This window comes from Serinus canaria, chromosome 23 (assembly GCF_022539315.1).
Source record: "Serinus canaria isolate serCan28SL12 chromosome 23, serCan2020, whole genome shotgun sequence".
Lineage (NCBI taxonomy): Eukaryota > Metazoa > Chordata > Aves > Passeriformes > Fringillidae > Serinus > Serinus canaria.
Genome location: NC_066336.1, coordinates 5,019,761 through 5,037,857, shown reverse-complemented (window position 1 = coordinate 5,037,857; position 18,097 = coordinate 5,019,761). Strand labels below are relative to the sequence as shown.

General features: G+C 54.1%; 1 protein-coding gene across 2 annotated transcripts in view; it reads right to left on the bottom strand.

The window, feature by feature from the left end:
* The window catches only part of MACF1 (microtubule actin crosslinking factor 1), a 139,390-nt gene that overhangs the window by 14,485 nt on the left and 106,808 nt on the right, over positions 1 to 18,097 (bottom strand). The window contains exons 60-84 of one of the 2 annotated variants that reach the window (XM_050983185.1): positions 17,065 to 17,231; positions 15,942 to 16,101; positions 15,199 to 15,525; positions 14,431 to 14,515; positions 12,839 to 13,080; positions 12,543 to 12,749; positions 11,733 to 11,852; positions 10,569 to 10,676; positions 10,015 to 10,233; positions 9,261 to 9,464; positions 7,191 to 7,422; positions 5,970 to 6,196; positions 4,650 to 4,772; positions 4,458 to 4,559; positions 3,988 to 4,089; positions 3,714 to 3,887; positions 3,462 to 3,617; positions 3,119 to 3,316; positions 2,651 to 2,779; positions 2,145 to 2,318; positions 1,280 to 1,435; positions 953 to 1,159; positions 711 to 830; positions 346 to 515; positions 79 to 238 (exon numbers count right to left, since the gene is read on the bottom strand). In XM_050983185.1, coding sequence (XP_050839142.1) covers positions 79 to 238; positions 346 to 515; positions 711 to 830; positions 953 to 1,159; positions 1,280 to 1,435; positions 2,145 to 2,318; positions 2,651 to 2,779; positions 3,119 to 3,316; positions 3,462 to 3,617; positions 3,714 to 3,887; positions 3,988 to 4,089; positions 4,458 to 4,559; positions 4,650 to 4,772; positions 5,970 to 6,196; positions 7,191 to 7,422; positions 9,261 to 9,464; positions 10,015 to 10,233; positions 10,569 to 10,676; positions 11,733 to 11,852; positions 12,543 to 12,749; positions 12,839 to 13,080; positions 14,431 to 14,515; positions 15,199 to 15,525; positions 15,942 to 16,101; positions 17,065 to 17,231 — 4,269 coding nt within the window. Of the gene's footprint in view, positions 1 to 78; positions 239 to 345; positions 516 to 710; positions 831 to 952; positions 1,160 to 1,279; positions 1,436 to 2,144; positions 2,319 to 2,650; positions 2,780 to 3,118; positions 3,317 to 3,461; positions 3,618 to 3,713; positions 3,888 to 3,987; positions 4,090 to 4,457; positions 4,560 to 4,649; positions 4,773 to 5,969; positions 6,197 to 7,190; positions 7,423 to 9,149; positions 9,465 to 10,014; positions 10,234 to 10,568; positions 10,677 to 11,732; positions 11,853 to 12,542; positions 12,750 to 12,838; positions 13,081 to 14,430; positions 14,516 to 15,198; positions 15,526 to 15,941; positions 16,102 to 17,064; positions 17,232 to 18,097 lie in introns of those variants that run through there. The other variant, XM_050983184.1, reaches the window with a different exon arrangement.

The window sequence follows — 18,097 nt, the reverse complement described above, 5'->3', positions numbered from 1 at the left end:
GGTTCATTTTGGGCATCTTTTGGGGCACATTTTGCCCCACTCAGGACTCAGAGAAGAGCCGGGGAAAGCTGCTCTCACCTTGTGAGCATCCATCAGGTTCATGACCAGATCCAGGTCCCCGTGGACAGGCTGGTCCTCAGCTAACTGGGGTTCCACCTTGTAGAGCCAGTCCACCAGAGCCTGCAGAGCATCCATGAACTGCCCAGAGAACAGAAGGGCCTCCTCCAGCTTGTGCTGCCTGCAAAACAAACACCCCAGTCAACTCCCATCAGCAAACTCACCTCCTTGTGTCACACCCCAGTGACCCCACACCCTCCTGTGGCACTGCCTGGGGGCTGGGCTCACCTTTCCACGGATTTCCCACACACTGTGTCCCACTTATCCCGGACTTCTCCCAGCAAATTGTCCAGCTTTTGAGTGTCATCTGGAAGCAAGGCTTTTTCTTTGAGGGCTCTGCCTGTCCTGATGGTGGTGTCATACACAGGCTGCTTCCCACCCAGGGTCTTCTGGAACTCCTGGGACATGGAGAGAAAACAAAACTGCTTCAGAAAGCCAGGCCTTGGCTCTGAGGAGTCCCAGATTTCCATGGCAGAGGGAGGCATGGACACGCTTTTCTCCTGTCCTGGCAGAGGAGACATTGCCCTGCTCACCCTCCCAAGAGAGCCCCTTCAACCCCACCCAGCACCAGCCTGGCTTGGGCAGAGCTTCACCTTGTGTTTGGAGAGCTGCAGCTTGATTTTGTCAGGATCATTGGAGATCTCCAGCTCTGAGTCCAGGTGATTCTCTGCATCCTCCAGCCAATCAATCAGCTTCTTCCAGGCTTCGTGGAACTGCAAGGCAACACGAGAGAGCCTGAAACTTCCCACTGGTGGTGTCCCCAGTCCCTCTGTGGCGCTGGCACCTCCTGCTGGCCCTTCCCTGGGGTCTGCCACAGCCTTCCCACGCCCCTCACCTGCTTGGCTCTCTTCCTGGCATCGTCAAGAGCCCGTCCCCGCTCCACCGAGCGCTGCACCACCTTCTCCCAGCGGGACTGGACGCTGACCAGCAGGTTCTTGATCAGCACCACGTCCTGCTTCTGGCTGAGGAACTTCAGCTGGTTGCCAGTCTGGTCCAGCTCGATGATGCGGTCCCGGTGCGCGTTCACCTCGTTGGCGAACACCTGCCAACAGCAAAGGGTGTCCCACGTGTCAGAGGGCACGGGTGTGACCTCGAGGAGCCTCAGGAGAGGTGAGGAGCCAGCCTGGCTCCCCTCCATCCCAGGGATGGAGCCCTTGGGTACCTTGTGCTCGTCGATCTGGGCCAGCACCGCGGCCAGGATGAGGCTGGGGGGTGGTGCAATGTTCAGGCTCTGCTCAGCCAGGGTCAGCCAGTTGATGAAATCCTGGAGGGAGTTCTGGAAGTCCGTGGCCAGGGCCAATGCCTCCTCCAGCTTCGCCTGTGGCAGCGGGGAGGGAGAGAAAAGAGAGGAAAAAACCCAACACGGAGGGTGAGAGCTCTGATCTGCAGACAGAGGCAGCCTTTGTGTCCCTGCAGCAGGAACCTCATCAGCCCAGCCCGGGAACGCCACTGCCCTGCCAAGGGGAGGGGGCTGCACTGAAAGGCAAGGCTTTCTCTCCAAACAAGCATGGGCCCTGAAAGAGGAGCCCTTCCTCGGCACACGAGCAGCTGCGTCACCCTCAGCTTCCTGGGAGAGGGATCTCCGTGGGGACAGGGCTGCCTGGATGGGGGACAAGGTTCTGATGGCAGCAGCTGCAGGTTTATTCTGGGCCCAGGCCACCACGGCCCTTGTTTTATCTCATCCCCAGCCAAAAGCTGAGGATGGAGTCAGCTCGGAGGAGGGTTTGGTGTGACCAACAAAGCCTGCCTTTGAGAGCTGCGGGAAGCTTCTTCCCACCTCCCTGAATTAACCCAAACCACCGTTTCACCCTCATTTTCTGTGTGATTTAACCAATTCTGATGACTGCAAAAAAACCCCCCACGCCAACAGCTTGACACTCAGCACCACCTGAGAAACAGCCTCAACCTTTACAGCCAAGGAAAACGGATTAAAAAAAACCCCAAATCCCAACTCTGTGTGGGAAAACAGGGAGCAGCTGCTGCCAGCCCACGGGGCAAGGCTGGATGCATTTTCCCCTCGATGTTACCTTTCTCTCCTCCATCTTGGTGCTGACCAGGCACCATTTCTGCTCCAGCAGGGCCACGCTCTGCTCCGTCTTCGAGCTGGAGCCGGAGTCGTCGCGGTTGAGCAGCATCAGCCTCCCCTTGGCCAGCAGCTGGCTGTAGACATCCTCCTTGGCTTTGAGCTGGCTGTACAGCTCCTGCAAAGAGCCACCAGCCAAGGGTCAGGCAGAGAAAAGCTCAGGGAGGGAACATGTCGTGCTGCAAGGCTGCAGGTGATGGGAACATGAGGTTGGGAAGTGACAGCAGCAAAGTGACACTTTGAGCTGAGGGAAGGTGGTTAAAGCATCCTGATGGCTGTTCCAGGCATCAAGAGCAAAATGATCTGTAAGAGGAGACCAGAGCAGCCTGTTCTCCCCGTCACACACAGAAAGGAGAAGTTTTGATGCTGGTATTTGACAGGAACTTGCTGAATTAAAAGCATTTAAAAGAAAAGAAAAAAAAAAAAAAAAGATCTCTCCTGAGAAATTACCATGTGGGCATTGAGCTGCTCCCGGGCAGTTTCTGGCAGACCTCCTGTGGGTTTTGAGGCCGACAATTGGCTCTCCATCCTCGTTAGCCACAGGAGGAAGTCTTCAATCTCACCATGGAAACCCTGGGCCTGTTGGGGAACAGAGAATCGGTCCCGGATCAGATGACATCAGCCACCATTGATCAAGTGCCAGGGGTAACGCTGTGCTTGCTTTGAAAGCAGATAAAGAGGCAGAGCTGGATGTGCCTGCGTGTTCAGGAGGGTGAAACTGGTGTGTCCACAAGCCACAGGTGTGCCTGGTCCCCAGGGCACTTCTGGGCAGGCACTGAACCACAGCAGCTACAGAAAAACTTCCATAAAAATATCCCAGCGTCACCCCAACTCTTTCCCCTCTTTTATTTCTCCCTAAAACAAAGGGGAAAGTGGCACCCACAGCACAGGGGGGTATTCCCACTGCCTCTTGCTGACCTGCTGCAGGGTGGACTGCAGCTGCTGCTCCCTCTCCTCTGTTTTCTGCAGCACTGATTCCCAGCAGGAGTTCAGCTTCTCCAGGCGGTTCCGCAGGCTGCTGGCATCGTCCCCTGCACTCGACTCCAGCAGCTCATTCCCTGCTTTGTTCACTGTCTCCACGGTTGCTTGGTGGGCCAGGACGTCGTTCTTCAGCACCTGCACGAGGTTGGGCAAAGGTGGGACACCCCTCCTAAACACCCTTCCTGCTCCCAGGGACCAAAACAGCTCAAATCCTTCATGAGAAACTGAGTGCTGCCACGGGAACGGGCTAAAAACGTGTCTGGAGTGGGAAAATACTCACATGGTGCTTTGCAAGTTCCACCTCGATGACTTTTGGGTCCCCATTGATGGGTTTTTGGGCATCCAGCAGCTCCTCAGTGTGGGTCAGCCAGGCCATCAGCTCTGCCAGGGCGTGCTGGAACTGGCCCAGCGCTAGCAGGGCGGCTTCCAGCTTGTGCTGGGCAAGGACAGGGATGGAAAAGAGGGAATTTTAAAGGCTTGGGGAGCACCAGAGCCAGTTTAATCCTGTGACAGCCCCAGGCGTTCACTCTACCTGTCTGTGAGCAATTTTCTCGCCCAAGTTCTCCCAGAGATGTTTGAGCTCTGTCAGTGGCTCCTTGATGATGTCTCTGTCTGTCTCATCCGTAGCCTTTTTTAGCATCAGTTCACCTTGGTGATTAAGCTTTTCCATCTCAATCTGCTGCTGGTAAACCTCCATTTTAAACTCCTGCCAAGACAAGCAGGACAAAAACCAGAGGCAGAGTGAATCACTGGAGCTCTGTGAGGAGAGGCAGCGCTGCAGAACCTCTCCCTCCCCTCCCAGGTACCTTCATCTCGTTCATCTGCTCCTTGACCGTGCTCAGGTCGGTGCCCACAGGGGACATGTTGCACAGTTTGATCACAGCGTTGTCCAGCCAGTCAAACATGGCCTGGAAGGAGCAAGGACAATGTGAGGGAATGGCAAAGAGTCCCCCCTGCAGCTGGTCAGGGGGTGAAGGTGATCCCTGCACCACCCCACAGCCGTGAAACTCGTCTGTCAGGGCAAGCTCTGTCTGTCCAGCTCCCTCTTGCCTTCCCTCATCCTGCTGCTCCCAGCAGGAATCAAGCTTTGGGAAGACCAAGGCAGTGAAATATCTGCTCCTCCTCAGAGCTGCTGGCTGAGCTCAGGCTCTCTCAGAGCCTGCAGGAGATGCTTCCTGCTCTAAGGAAGTGCAAATCCCAGCACAGCTCCGGGCAGAGGGCTCACAGTGCTGCTCCCAAGGCCCACCCACTCCACACCAGCAGCCCTGCTCCTTACTTGGAGTGTATCCTGGTACTGCACAGCTGACTGCATGGCTTCCTCCAGCTTCTCCAGCCTCTCCTTCCAGGTTTTGTTCAGGTTTTCCCAGGCGTTGTTCATCTGTGCAGCACAAAACCCAAGGTCAGGCTCCACAGCCAGAGCTCCCACTTGCTCCCACCTGGTTTCACCTGGAGGGGAAGCTCTCCCTACCTCATCAATGCTCTTCTTCACTTCTGGCTTCTCAGTCTCACCACAGGCAAAGATGAGATCGGTCCCCAGGAGGCGGATGAACTCCAGCTCCTCGTGCAAGCCGTCTGTCTCCTCCTTGATGGTCTGCACAGAAGGAAAACCTTTTTGATCAAACCCTCTTCCAAAATTGCTCCATGAGCAGGAGGGTCCTTCCTGCTCCAGTGCCCTGCACCTTGGCCAGCAGCCCAACTCCAAACCCCAACAGAGTGTTGCTGTTGAGATGGTCACACAGAACAATTCTGGAAATAATAAATTCTGAAATTTACCCCATTTCAGAAGGCTTCTCTCATCTCTCTTTGTTTCCCAAACCTTGATTGTAACAGCATGCTGTCTTTTATGCCTTCCCCCAAACTTTATGCTTTACTCATTGGTTACAACAGATCAACACAGGGTTCATTGGTACAAAGCAGTCTCCACCACTGTTTTCAGCTAACATCCAACTGCAGGTTTCTTTCATTTATCTTTTTCTTCTTCTCAGTTTCCATGTCAACAACCTCGGTAGAATTCCTTTCAGGGGTAAATGTGAACCTTATCAGCTTCTTCTTCAGCCAACTGGTGCTGGCTCACAGGCCAGCTTCCACCACAGAGAGCAGGTGGCCACTTTTGTCACCGCCACCACCCTGCTCTGCTCCCACCTCTGGGACTAAAATAAGCACATCTGTATTTAGCTGTGAGCCCCAACTGTGCTGGCTGAAGATGTTGTTGACAGGAGATGTGTGTTTACAGGAGTGAGGGTTTTGAGGTCCAAAAGGTACAAAGCAGAGTGAGAATGGTTTTGGAAAGGGAGCAGCCAGGCTAAACTTAGCCAAGCATAAAGAAACATCCCTGCTCCTCAAGGCCTGAGCCAACTCAAACCCACCTGAAGTGGATTTTGCCACTTGAAGCAACCAGCAACAGACAAATCCAAGCACTTATCTCTGCTCTGACCAAAATCTAAATCTCCTCCTCCCAAGCCAGCCAGCCTCTGGCTCGGGTTGGGAGCAGAGCCCTGCAAGCTCCCACACCACTCCAAGCAAGTGGGCACAGAGCTCTGACCACAGAGAGCTCAGTGTGCTCCCCAAAACAGCAGCAGCTCATGTGATTTCAGGTGAAGGATATGTGAAATCCACTTCTGGCTTTTTCCTTGCAGCTCCAAACCGCAATGGAAATAACTCCTCATAATCTGACTGACTGCCTACAAAACTGATTTACCTCTGGCCACGGTCAGGATCTCAGATCTTCCCAATTTAGCAGATAAGCCGAGGGCAGACAGACAAGCTCCAGACTGAGGAGCAGCCTCACCTCTGCTGCTTCCACCTGCTGCTTGATGATGGAGGGGTCAATGCCTGGGCTCTCCAGGTCGTGGACAATGTCCTGGGTGTCCTTGATGGTTGTCAGGAGCGCTGCCATGTCGTACCAGAACTTCTCTGCAAGCTCCAGGACATCAAGGAACTTCATCTCACGTTCCTCAGTCCGAGCTTTGATGTCTTCCCAGAAGAAAACCATCTGATCCAGCTTGTCCTGGATGACTGTGGAAGGGAATTAAAGCATTCAGTGGAGAAGGAAACCTTTTGGCAATGCAAGAGCATTTTGAAAACACTCAGGAACAGCCAACAGAATATCCAGAGGGTAATAAAGATGGCCAGGGCTATCAGAGCATTAACTCTGAGGGACGTGAGAAACTCCAGCTTGCAGAAAAGCCTTTATTTATGTGCAAGCTCGGGGCACATTTGCCCACACACTCTCCCTCCAACAAAGCTCTGTTCTGGCCACCTCTAGCATGAAGTGCCTGCTCACTCAGTGCATGAGCTGCCCGTTGATCTGCCAAGGAAGGTGCCAATTAGTGCCAATCGTGCTGACGAGCTTTTTGTGCTGGGGGATGTCCCTCCCCTCCATTAGATGCTGAAGCAACAGCAACAAATCCTGTCCCAGGGGCCACCAACAAGAGGCCAGCTGGGCTGAGAAGCCACAAATGCTTCTTTTCTCTTCTGACTGATGCCACTCTGTCTGTTCCAGATGGAAGCAGGCGCATCCATCCATCCATCCATCCATCCATCCATCCATCCATCCATCCATCCATCCATCCATCCATCCATCCATCCATCCTTGGTCCCAAAGCCAGGAGAACCTCCGAAATCCATCCAGAGGACTCAACCTTGGTCCCAAAGCCAGGAGAACCTCCCAAATCCATCCAGAGGACTCAACCTTGGTCCCAAAACCAGGAGAACCTCCCAAATCCATCCAGAGGACTCAACCTTGGTCCTAAGTCAAGCAGAACCTCCCAAATCCATCCAGAGGACTCAACCTTGGTCCCAAAACCAGGAGAACCTCCCAAATCCATCCAGAGGACTCAACCTTGGTCCTAAGTCTAGGAGAACCTCCCAAATCCACCCAGAAGACTCATCCTTCCTCCTAAAGCCAGGAGCACCTCCCAGACCCACCCCTGTGACATCAAAGCCTCGCCAGCAGCGATGGAGCCACGGTTGGGGGAGAAATCGGACGCTCCAATCCACCCAGAGCTACCTTTGGCTGCCAGGTCCTTGTCTGCCCCCTGGGAGCGGGCGATGAGCTCTTCCCCACGGCGTTTGAGGGCCTCAAAGGAGGGCTGCAGCTTCTCCAGCTCCACCGTGGAGTTCTTGTTCTCGCTGATGCACTCCCGGATCTTGTCGACCTCGGCGGGGATCAGGGGCGGCAGCCGCAGGCGGGAGGAGAGGCTCTCCAGGGTCTCCAGCATGGGCTCGATCTTGTCGTGGAACTGGAGAGGAGCAAAGGCATTAGGGCAGGAGGGAGGGGACAAAGTGACACCGCAGAGCCACCAGCGTGAGCCACGGGCCCCCCGAGCGCTGCGCCGCCCCGGAGAGGGGACGGACAGCGCCTGCGACAGCAGCAAGGACACCTCTGCAGCAGCAATGCCACCCCTGCAGCAGCAATGCCACCCCTGCAGCCTCCTGCTCACACCTGCCCTGCTCCAGCAGAGCCCACAGAGCACCCACAGACACTCACAGAGCCACCACCAGCACCTGTCACCCAAACACGGCGGCGCTCCGAAAATTCGCTTTTTTTGCTGCTGCCTCCGTTTTGGTGGCTGGGCACAAAACCTCAGTGCTGGTTGAGGGAACAGCCAGGCAAAAAGTGCTGCTGGGAAAGCGCCCGTGTTTGGTGCTGATGGGAATCTCCACGTGGTGCAAGGCCAGTGGAAACCCATCGCAGTTTGCAGGATCAGCAGGAGCTGCATGCAGGTGGGGAGGAGCTGCCATGGAGCTGCGGCCTCAAAAGCAGGACCAGAAAGCCAGGAGTGAGGGAGGGAGGGAGGGGGTCTAGCAGGGTTCATTGTTGCTTTTTTTAGAGAGAAGTCAACTTTGGCCTTAAAGATCCCAAACTGTCTCTGCTGGTGGGAAGGACAGCTCAGCACTGGGGCTGCTCTTGTCCCTCTCCCAGTTCCTGCTGGGAACACACCAGTGCAGTTGCCCACCAAACCCCAGGCTCTGCCAGCAGAGAGGGGCTGGGGCTCTTGGTGCAAAGTTGATCAGGACAGGCTGGCTCAGCCAACGAGCAGGAGCAAGCCAGCACATCCAGCTGGAGCAGTGTGAACCCTTCCAAAAGCAAAACCTCTGCCCTGCAGGAAGCATTCCCAGCAGAAGCTGAGACCAGGCAGCAACGCAACCAAAGCCATCCCAAAAAATGGGATTCCAGCCCCACCCCCGGCATTAAATTTGAAGCAAGTTCTGCTGAGCTGTGCATGGACCAGAGATGAAAGTCTGGGTGTCAAAAAGAATCAGGCCAGGGAGGGTAAATGAAGATCTGTGGAGGGGGGACTGGCTTACCTCCGAAATCTGCAATGGTGGGGCGCAGTCAACACAAGAATGAAATGGGACCATGTGGGGAGGACGGGCACAGGCAGCAACACACACAGACAACACATTCCACAATGGGAGTGAGAGATGAGAGGGGAGGGGAACGTGTGGGGGGGGGAAAAACTCGGAGTTAATACAAGTGCAAACCAAGAGAAGTGACTACACAATACAGGAATTAAGAAAATAAACACCCAGGACGTGACAAAAACCAACCGCGCTACGGTAATAACACGGGGTGAAACGAAACAGAGCTGGGGGTCATCAGCCCTCAGCAGCAGGAGCACTTCACCCCCTGCCTGGACTTCAGCACCTCCAGCCTCTGCTTTTCCTTCCCTATTTCTCCTCCTGCACTCACCCACCTCCTCGGGAGATGCCCAGACCCCGGAGACATCCCGACATCCTTTCCCTCTCCCATACAAAGCATCCCATGGCTGCTCACTGCACTCACAGCTTATCACAACTGAAAATTATCTCTCCAAGCTCTTTCAAGAGGCCCTTCCAACCTTGGGGGGATGCCAGAGAAGCCCCTTTGAACCAGCATCATTATTGAGGTCGTAAAAATTTACGGCCCTATTTACTGCGTGGAGCCTCAAACACCTTCTCTGCAGGAAACCACCCTGGAGGTGCCTGACCACTTTATGCCTCATAAAGGGATTTTACAGGGGGGAATAAAACCACATTCCAGAGCACGTGGCTCTCCCAGGGGGCTGTGAGAGGAAGATCCACCTCCCTGGCGTACCTGGGTGGACTGTGAGAATGCCTCGTCCAGCGCCAGGGCCCGCTGGCAAACCTCCTCCTTGATCTTGGCATACAAGGCTTCAGCCCTGGAGTATTTTTCCTGCACCATCTCCCCTTCCTCGGGGTTGAGGTCCTTGAGCTGGGGCCCAATTTTCAGCAGCTTGTCGATGTGAGGTTTGTGTTCAGCAATGGACTCTCTCAGTTGCTAGGGAATAGAGAAGGCGGGGAGGGAAAAAAAACCACATTTGTTTAGAAATCTGCTGCGAGCCGCTGCCTATTTATTCCAAACAGCACTCCAAGAGCAGGGATGGTATCTGGGAGGAACTCACACCCTGGATTTCATGCCCCAGCATCTGCCAAGCACATGGCACTCAGCTCTTCCCAACATGGCTATGGCACAGTGCCTGGCACGGGTCCTTCCCCAGCCTCTGACCCTCCCCACAGCTCCACAGGGGACCCCACTGGGAATTTTTTGCTTTGCAGTCTCTACCCTAAAAGCACAAAGTGTTTTTTTTTTTTTTCCTGCCAGGAGCAGGAAGGAGATCCAAAAGCAGCCAGGTTTCCTTGGAAGCAAGCTGAATTTTGGTAAGGAGCGCTCCAACACAACGAGGGATTTTCATGTGGCACTCTTGCATAACACAAGCAAACTCCCCAAAAAGAACAGAAAAGGGGGGGAAATGGAGGAAAATTCAGAAGAAGAAGGTGCTCTTGCCCTCTGTGGATGGACAGGAGGTGCAGACTCTGCATCCTCTTACCCTCATGTCATCCTGCTGCTGCTTGAGCTGCTCGTGGTCGATGGCTGGGGGTGGCAGCTGGGAGATGAGGGCTTGGGTCTCCTCAATCCATGGGTTCAGCTCCTCGTAGGTCTCCCAGAACTGGTTGACCAGGACCTGGGCACGCTCCAGGCGGGCGTAACGCTCCGAGTTGAGCTGGCTCACAGCCTCATACTGCTGCACCAGGGACTCAGTTTTCTCCTAAAAAAACAGGGAGGTGAGTTATGGGGAGGGATGCAAAAGGGCCCAGGAAAAGGGCCAGCTCCATGCTGAGAGCTGGAAGAGAAGGAGGTGCCTTTGGTGGCCTTCCACGTTGTAATTCCAATTAAAGCAGCCTCGGGAATCTCCCCCTCCCCATCCCCAAACCTTGCAATAAAAACAGGCAATAAAGGAGAGTCATAAATGTAAAGAGATTTCTGCTAATGCTGGTGGGAGTCACTGAAGATGGAGTGATTTTAAACTCCTTCAGCCCGTGCAGGGGCTAAGGACTGGCCTCTCTGCCCTCTCTGTTGCAGGCAATAGCAGAGGGGGCTCACCTGGAGAACAGCTTTTTGCTCCTCACCACAGGTGCCAAAGATCTCGTGGCGCTGGCTGAACAGCTCGTCCATGGAGTCTTTGTGCCGGATGATGTCGATGGAAAACGCCTGCAAAGAGAAAGGGGAGAGCTCAGAGCTGAGCCCAGCCTCCCCCCCAGCCCATCCACAGCATCCTCCTGCCAAAGAGACCCTGCAAAACTCAGCGCAAGCCTTCTGTGGCAAACTGAAAGTCTGGCTGGGAGTGCAGATTCCTGCCTGTTTTCCTCATCTACACCAACTTCTCTCTTTCAAAGACCCAAAAACAGCTCTTAAAATTAGGTAAAACCCACACCCCCAAGGTCCTCAGTGGAGGAAAAGCTCCATCATCCATTTGTTAGTGAATGTTACCCCACAAAATGATGCTCTCCAGAGCTGCATCCACCAGTAACTTTGCCATTCCCAAGGTCCACGAGATTAACAGCGGGAAGCTGAGCTCAATTTAACTCAATGCTCGATGGTTCAGTCCCCCCTCTCTTGTAACACTGTCTTATTTTCCTTTTTTCCCTTTAATTTTAAATCCAATAAGCCTGTGTGCTGCTCTGATTGCCCAGGCAGAGGGAAGAAAAGGGCCGTTCATTTCAAGTGCACGTTCTTTCAGGCATGAGCTCATCTCAAAGATACTTAGGGAAAAAAAAAAAACCACCCCAACCCCTCCAGCACCTCTTTGTTCCACGTCTGGCTGCTGGGAGGGAACTGTGGAGTCCCTCACTGCAGGGAACAATGAGCAAAAAGCAAATGGAAACCACCCTCATTAATCAATAGATACATTTCTCTAAACCCTTCCTGCTGCCAGCTCCGGTGAGACCCTGGCAGAGCTTGCCCTGGTGGCCACAAGGAAAGGCTGCCATGGGGAGACCAAAGCAAAGCACCCATCAAGCTCCTGTGAACAGACAGGAAGCTTTTTCCTTGGGAAGCCAAACACTTGGATGATTTACAGCAATTTTTCCTTTGTTTTTTTTCTTTTCACATCTCAAGGACAAGCGTTGCATCTCTCCTGCTGCTCTGAGCTCAGCACTGCACACCCCAGGGTAAAGCTGCTGCCCCAAAAATGCATCCCATGACCCAAACTGGACTGTCCCTCATTGCTGCCCACCCCCCAGAACCCATCAGGGAGTGCACACAGACCTTCTGCACCTGCAGCTGAGCCGTTGTCTGGTCCTGCTCCAGGCGGATGGGACCCAGAGCCATCAGCTTCCTCTTGGTCTCAGCCACCCAGGCCAGCTCTGCATCAGCTGCCTGCTCATACTGGCACAGGGGAGAGGAGGGGCAGTGGTCAGTGCTGGGCACACGGGGAGCTGGGGACAGTGGGAATGACAGAGGGACCCAGCAGGACCAACACCTCACCCCAGTGTGGGGAGAAGGGGACATTGGGGTGGGGTTCAGGTTTTGTGGCTCCTGCAGCTGGTTTTGGGGCAAGCTGGAGCAGCCACCTCTCCCCACACCCTCCCTGCCTGCGGGGAAAGGGACATCCCTACAAACAGGAGCATTTCCTTTGCTCCTCCATGGAGAACTGACTCCGTGGAGTGAGGTCAGGTATTCCCAGCACTCCACAGCCTCCAGTTCGTGCAGGACAAGTCCTTTTGGGGAGGACTGCTGGCCTGGAACAAATCCCTGTGCTCTCCCAGTGGGGGATGATGTTTCCCCAGCTCTGACAGTCACCCATCACCAGTTTCACACCATCCACATCACCCCTGCAGGCAGAAGCTCCCAGCCAGGATAACACAGTGCTGCTCCAGAGCTATCCCACCCCAAAACCACACACCAGGACGGGCCAGCTGCCATCCCTGCTGCCACAGCTGCTGCTGGGCTCCATTCCTTGGCATTCCTGATGGGATTTACCCTTTGGCTGCCTGTGCTTGCCATCCCTCCCACTGCCACGGGTGATGAGCAGTGCCTGCTCTGCCCAAGCAAACCCTGCAGGGGTTCTTCACTCACCTGCTGAGACCTCTGGATAGCAGCATCGATCTCCTCCACCCTCTGCCTGATGGTGTCACTGACCAGCTTGTAGCGCTCGTTGGTGTCCGACACCAGCTTGTCCAGCCCCTCCCGGGCTCTCCAGGGAACCAACTCCAGCAGGGCCCTGCTCACCTCGTTCACCGTGTCCAGCACCAGCCTGTGCTCCATCACCTCCTTCTTCAGCTCCTGTGGGAGGCACCCATGCACGTGTGTCCTTCCCAGCTCCTCCCCAGCCTCCCAAAGCAGAGAACAAACCACCCCTGCCGCTCTCCCACCTTTTGCCGCTGCTGGAACTGGGGGATCTGCTCTCCAGCAGGGGATTGTGCCCCGCTGGAGGCCAGCTCCTCCTCCACCTTGCTCATCCACCCTGTGAGCTCCTCGTGGGTGGACTGGAATTTGGTGGCCAGCTGCCGGGCCTGCTCCAGCGTGCGCAGAGCCTTGGAGCTGGCGGCGGTGATGTCGGAGTAGCGGGTCTTGATTCCATCCAGCTTCTCCTGGATCAGCAGCACCTCCTCCCCTGCAGCAGCGGGAAAACGGGGCTGGGCTCTGGGGGCCTCAGGAGCCACCCCAGGAGGCTTCAGGAGCCACTTTGTCTGTCCCTCCACCTTTTAATTTCAGCCTCACTTTTCTTTGTTTTGATGCGACTTCAGCCTGGTTTTACTAAGAGCTGGCATCTTCCACCAGCATAACATCCACCTCATCCCTGGGATGGGATGGGATGGGATCCATGGGATGGGATGGGATCTATGGGATCCATAGGATGGGATGGGATTGGATCCATGGGATGGGATGGGATGGGATGGGATCCATGGGTTGGGATGGGATCCATGGGATCAATGGGATGGGATCCATGGGATGGGATGGGATCCATGGGAAGGGATGGGATGGGATCTATGGGATCCATGGGATGGGATGGGATCGGATCCATGGGATGGGATCCATGGGATGGGATCCATGGGATCAATGGGATGGGATGGGATCCATGGGATGGGATGGGATCTATGGGATCCATGGGATGGGATGGGATCGGATCCATGGGATGGGATCCATGGGATGGGATGGGATCCATGGGATCCATGGGATGGGAGGGGATGGGATCCATGGGATCAGTGGGATGGGATCCATGGGATGGGAGGGGATGGGATCCATGGGATCAGTGGGATGGGATCCATGGGATGGGATGGGATCCATGGGATGGGATGGGATCCAAGTGTTCTGCAAAGCCTGGTTTTGTCACAAGCCCCAAAGCCACCCCAACTCAGTTCTCAGTAACGTGCCATAGCTCCAAGAAAAAAGGGTCAGTTCACCCCTGGCTGCTGTTTCCAAGAGGACACAGAGCTGCCTGCCAAATCCTTTGTAATCCCTCTTCCTGCTCCACAGCTCCCACAAGGACACAGGGCTGTACATCTGCTCTGAGCAGACCACATCTGAAGGAAACGCAGCGCCCCGACCTCTCTTCCCACTCATAAACATAAACTCACACCCACGTGGCAACAGCCACAACTGCTCAGTCTGGGAAAGCAGAGAGGGCTGGGGGTATTTTTAACCTCTTTTCCATGTGATTGAGCAGCTGGCTGCAGTGAGAAAAGCCTCCCTCAGCACTGAGCATCCCCACAGCAGCACTGGGAATCACCCGCTCCCCAGGCTGGGAGGTTGGGATTTTGGGACCAAGCAAATCCTAAGCTGGAGTGTTTGTGGCTTAGCATCCAAGCCTGGATGCAAACCAGCTACTCTGGGAGTTTCCAAAAGGAAATGAAGACCTGAGGGAGAAAAGGCTCCACCCAACAGAGCATGGACTTCCCAAGGAAAAGCACGTGGAGGATGGATTCCCAGACCCCCCACATTTCCAAGATCTCCTCTGTGTTACCTGTGGTTTGCTTCAGGAGAGCTTGTCCATTTCTAATGGCTTGGTCCACGTTCTTCTTCCTGTTCACAATTTCCTCATTCAGAGCCTGAAGAAAAAGGCAAATCTGGGTTATCCTGCTGCAGGCAGGTCCCTGTGTCCTGCCAGCCAGGGATGCCGTGGGGAACATGAACTTCCCTACTGAGCACAGGCAGGCTGGACAACCCATCTGAAAACTGTCCAGTCATCCTGCTGTGGGAATTACGGGGATTTTTGGGACTCAGAGGCCCAAATCTCAGAGCAAACCCAACCCAACCCATTGGATCTGTGTCACCAAAGGACTCGCCCTTGTATTAGACAGAACCTCACTCTTGGAAAGAGCCTGCACAGCCCCAGGGAGCGGATGCAGAGGCTGCCTCAGTGGCCAGCCCAGCTCCAAAACCCACCAGACTTTTCCAGCTCTCAATTTTGGAAACAGCATCCAGCTTTCTGAAGGCACGGGGTGGCCAAGCTGGCTCAGACACTGTTCACAAATCAAACGAACCATCTGAAGTTCCCCCGCCTTGAGAAACCCATTTTTTTTGGGGGGGGTGGGGGGGCATCCACAATTGTTGTTTATAACACATGAAATCTCTTTACACTCCTCTCCAAACCTCAGACAGACCCAGCAGCAGAACGAGCTTCCCAAAATTAAAATCAGGCCCCAGAAACATAAACAAAACCAGCTAAAATGCAACAAAACAAACACAAACATGGAAGGAAATGAAAAAAAAAAAACAAAAGGGGAAATACCAGCTGGTCGGCATGCTGCTTCTGCAGGACGTCCCGTTTGAAATCCTTTATGGACACTGAGCCCAGCTTGTCCTCCACCTCAGCCAGCCAGTTGAGCACTTCCACCTCCTCCTCCCCAAAAATCCTGGCGTTGGCCAGAGCCTGGTCCAGCAGTGCTGCCTTGCGGCCGCACCGCTCGCGGACCTCGCCGTAGCGGCTCTGCAGAGCCTCTAACTTCTCTGCCAGCAGCCTCTGCTCAGCAGCACAGCTCAGGGAGGACAGAGCCTGCCCGACCCCCAGCGCCCGAGACACGTCGGTGGAGTGGCTCTCTATCTCCTCCTCGAGAGCCTGAATGGTGCAGGGTAGAATGGACAACAGAAAAGGGGGGGGAAAAAAATGAGTGGAGAATGAGGAAAATGAAATAAACGCAACTTAAAGGGGGAACGCAACAATGAAGGTAACTGAAAAATGGAGGGGGTGTAAAAGCCACCCCTGAATGGGTAAACTGAGGAGAAATTAAAAAGAAACACATGGATGGGAATGGTTTTTCCTGTCCAAATCTGCTGGGAGGTGCAAGGACGCCAGTTTAATGTTTACCCACGCTGGTGGGTCAGGGCTTGCAGCCTTCTCCGTACATAAAACAGCCTGGATAACTCCTCCAGCCCTTGTTTGTGCCAAAAACCTCTCTGGTTGTGGTGGAAACAACACCACTGGAGCGGGACCTGACTCCAACCACCTCCATCCTGCTCCTGCACAGGCCCTACCTTGTGGCGGCTGATCTGCTGCTGGATTTTGGCGGTCTGGGTGCCAATGGGCTCAGAGTTGGCCAGTTTCTTCTCTGTCACCGACAGCCAGTCGGACACAGGCTCCGTGGTTTCGTGGAACTGCTTTGCCAGCACCAAGATGTCCTCCAGCTGCTTCTGCCTATAAAAAAAGTAATCATAAAATTAGAAGGGAATAATTGTTCAAGGCCAGGTTGGAGGGAGCTGGTCTAGGGGAAGGTGTCCCTGCTCGCAGCAGGGGGTTGGAACAAGGTGGTTTTTCATGTCCCCTCCAACCAAAACCAGTCTGTGATTCTTTGAGTCAGTGGAAACACTAAGGAGCAGCTCCCAGTTGGAGCCAGGCATGGGAAGCAGCTTCAGGTATTTGGAGGAAGCAGCTCTGTCCAGAGCAAGGTGAGACACCGTTGTCAGGCAAGCTACAATGGCAAAGATAAAAATCAATGTGGAGGAACTGCAAAATAAGCTTTTCCTGCAGCTGTGCCTTTAGTTTATTGCCCTGTGAAGGCAGCAGAAGGGCTTCCCCATTGTGCAGCTTTTCATGAAACAGTTTGAGATGGAAAGGACCTTGAAGATCATTTAGTTCCATTTGTTCCATCCCTGTCACTGTCTTGGAGATCCCTCAGCTTGTGGCCAGGCTCTTGGTCTTTCAGAGCTTCTGGTTAAAGACAATCCTGGATGGACAGTCCAGGATGGACAATCTAGCTTGTTGGCAATGATTTAAAATGTGGAGAAAGGTCCAACCTGGCCTCAGAAGTGACTTCATAACCTCAAGCATCAGCTTAGGTAGAAATAAGTAACTCATAAACAAGATTCTGGCAGCATAAAGGTGTCAACAGGATGTTGCTAAACGTTAAAGCTTACAGGAATAAAAATAACATCCCTCCCCTGCAGGGAAATTATTTAATCTCAGCTCTTCCCTGCCATTGTAAACCACTGCTATCAGCAGCAGCTCCCAGCCAGCCTTTGACTCCTCGTCTTTTCCAGCTGTTTCCAGGATGTATCTGCACCGAGATCTCCGCCAGCTCCCGAGCACTGCCACGCTGTCACCCCAGGCCCCACCAGGGCACGGTGACCCACGGGATGAGCTGGTGCCAGTGCCCCTCACCTGGCAGCTGCCCTGCCCAGCAGCCCTGCCCAGCGCCGGGCCAGGCTCTCCAGCTGCCCCACGATCTTGTCCCGGTCCGCGGGCTCGGCCGACTGCGCGATCCGGTCGCCCTCCGCCTGGATCATCTCCACCGTGGCCTTGCGATCATCCAGGAGGCGCTGGAGCAGCTTGGGGGAGGCAAATAATTACCAGATTGGAGCAGCAGAACCAAATGCAGCCCTTGGAGGGGTCACATCTCTAATTGTGGCTCAGTGCTGCCAGTACTGGGCTGAGACCGGGCCCAGCCCTGGGGCACGGCTCCGCCTTCAAAACCAGCTCAAAAAATTAGAGAGTTCTATTATATTGTATTGTTGTATTCTATTACATTATCATAATCACATGCTTTGATTTGGGCAGCCCTGAAGTGGTCAGGCAGCTGGACAGGGTGATCATTGTAGGTCCCATCCAACTGAACTTTCATTTCTCCTATTCTATTCTATTCTATTCTATTCTATTCTATTCTATTCTATTCTATTCTATTCTATTCTATTCTATTCTATTCTATTCTATTCTATTCTATCCCATCCCATCCCATCCCATCCCATCCCATCCCATCCCATCCCATCCTCCTTTCCCTCTTCACTTTCCCCTTTTATTTCCCCTTCCCTCCCCCTTCCCTCTCTTACACTACTCAAGATCCAAACCACTTCTGTGCCAGAAGAGTTTTCTGAGTCTTTCCCACCAAGCCCCTCCAACTTATCAAGTTTTTAACTTCCACTTGAAGCACATTTCCTCTTCCAACCTCCACACGTCAGACCAAGCCTGGGTAAGAATTCATTTCTGAAATATTTCCCCATGACCACACTTGACCTCCCCTCCTCCCCCTCCGAGGGCAGGCGTCGACCCCGGGCTGTTATCTCAGCAAACAGCGGCACACCTTGGGGCTGCTCTCACACTTTGGAACATTCCCTTTGTCCCAACACCCAAACCAGGCCCTGCACCACCACCAGCTCGCTCCTGACGCAGCAGAATTATCAGCACAAAGCAAAACTCA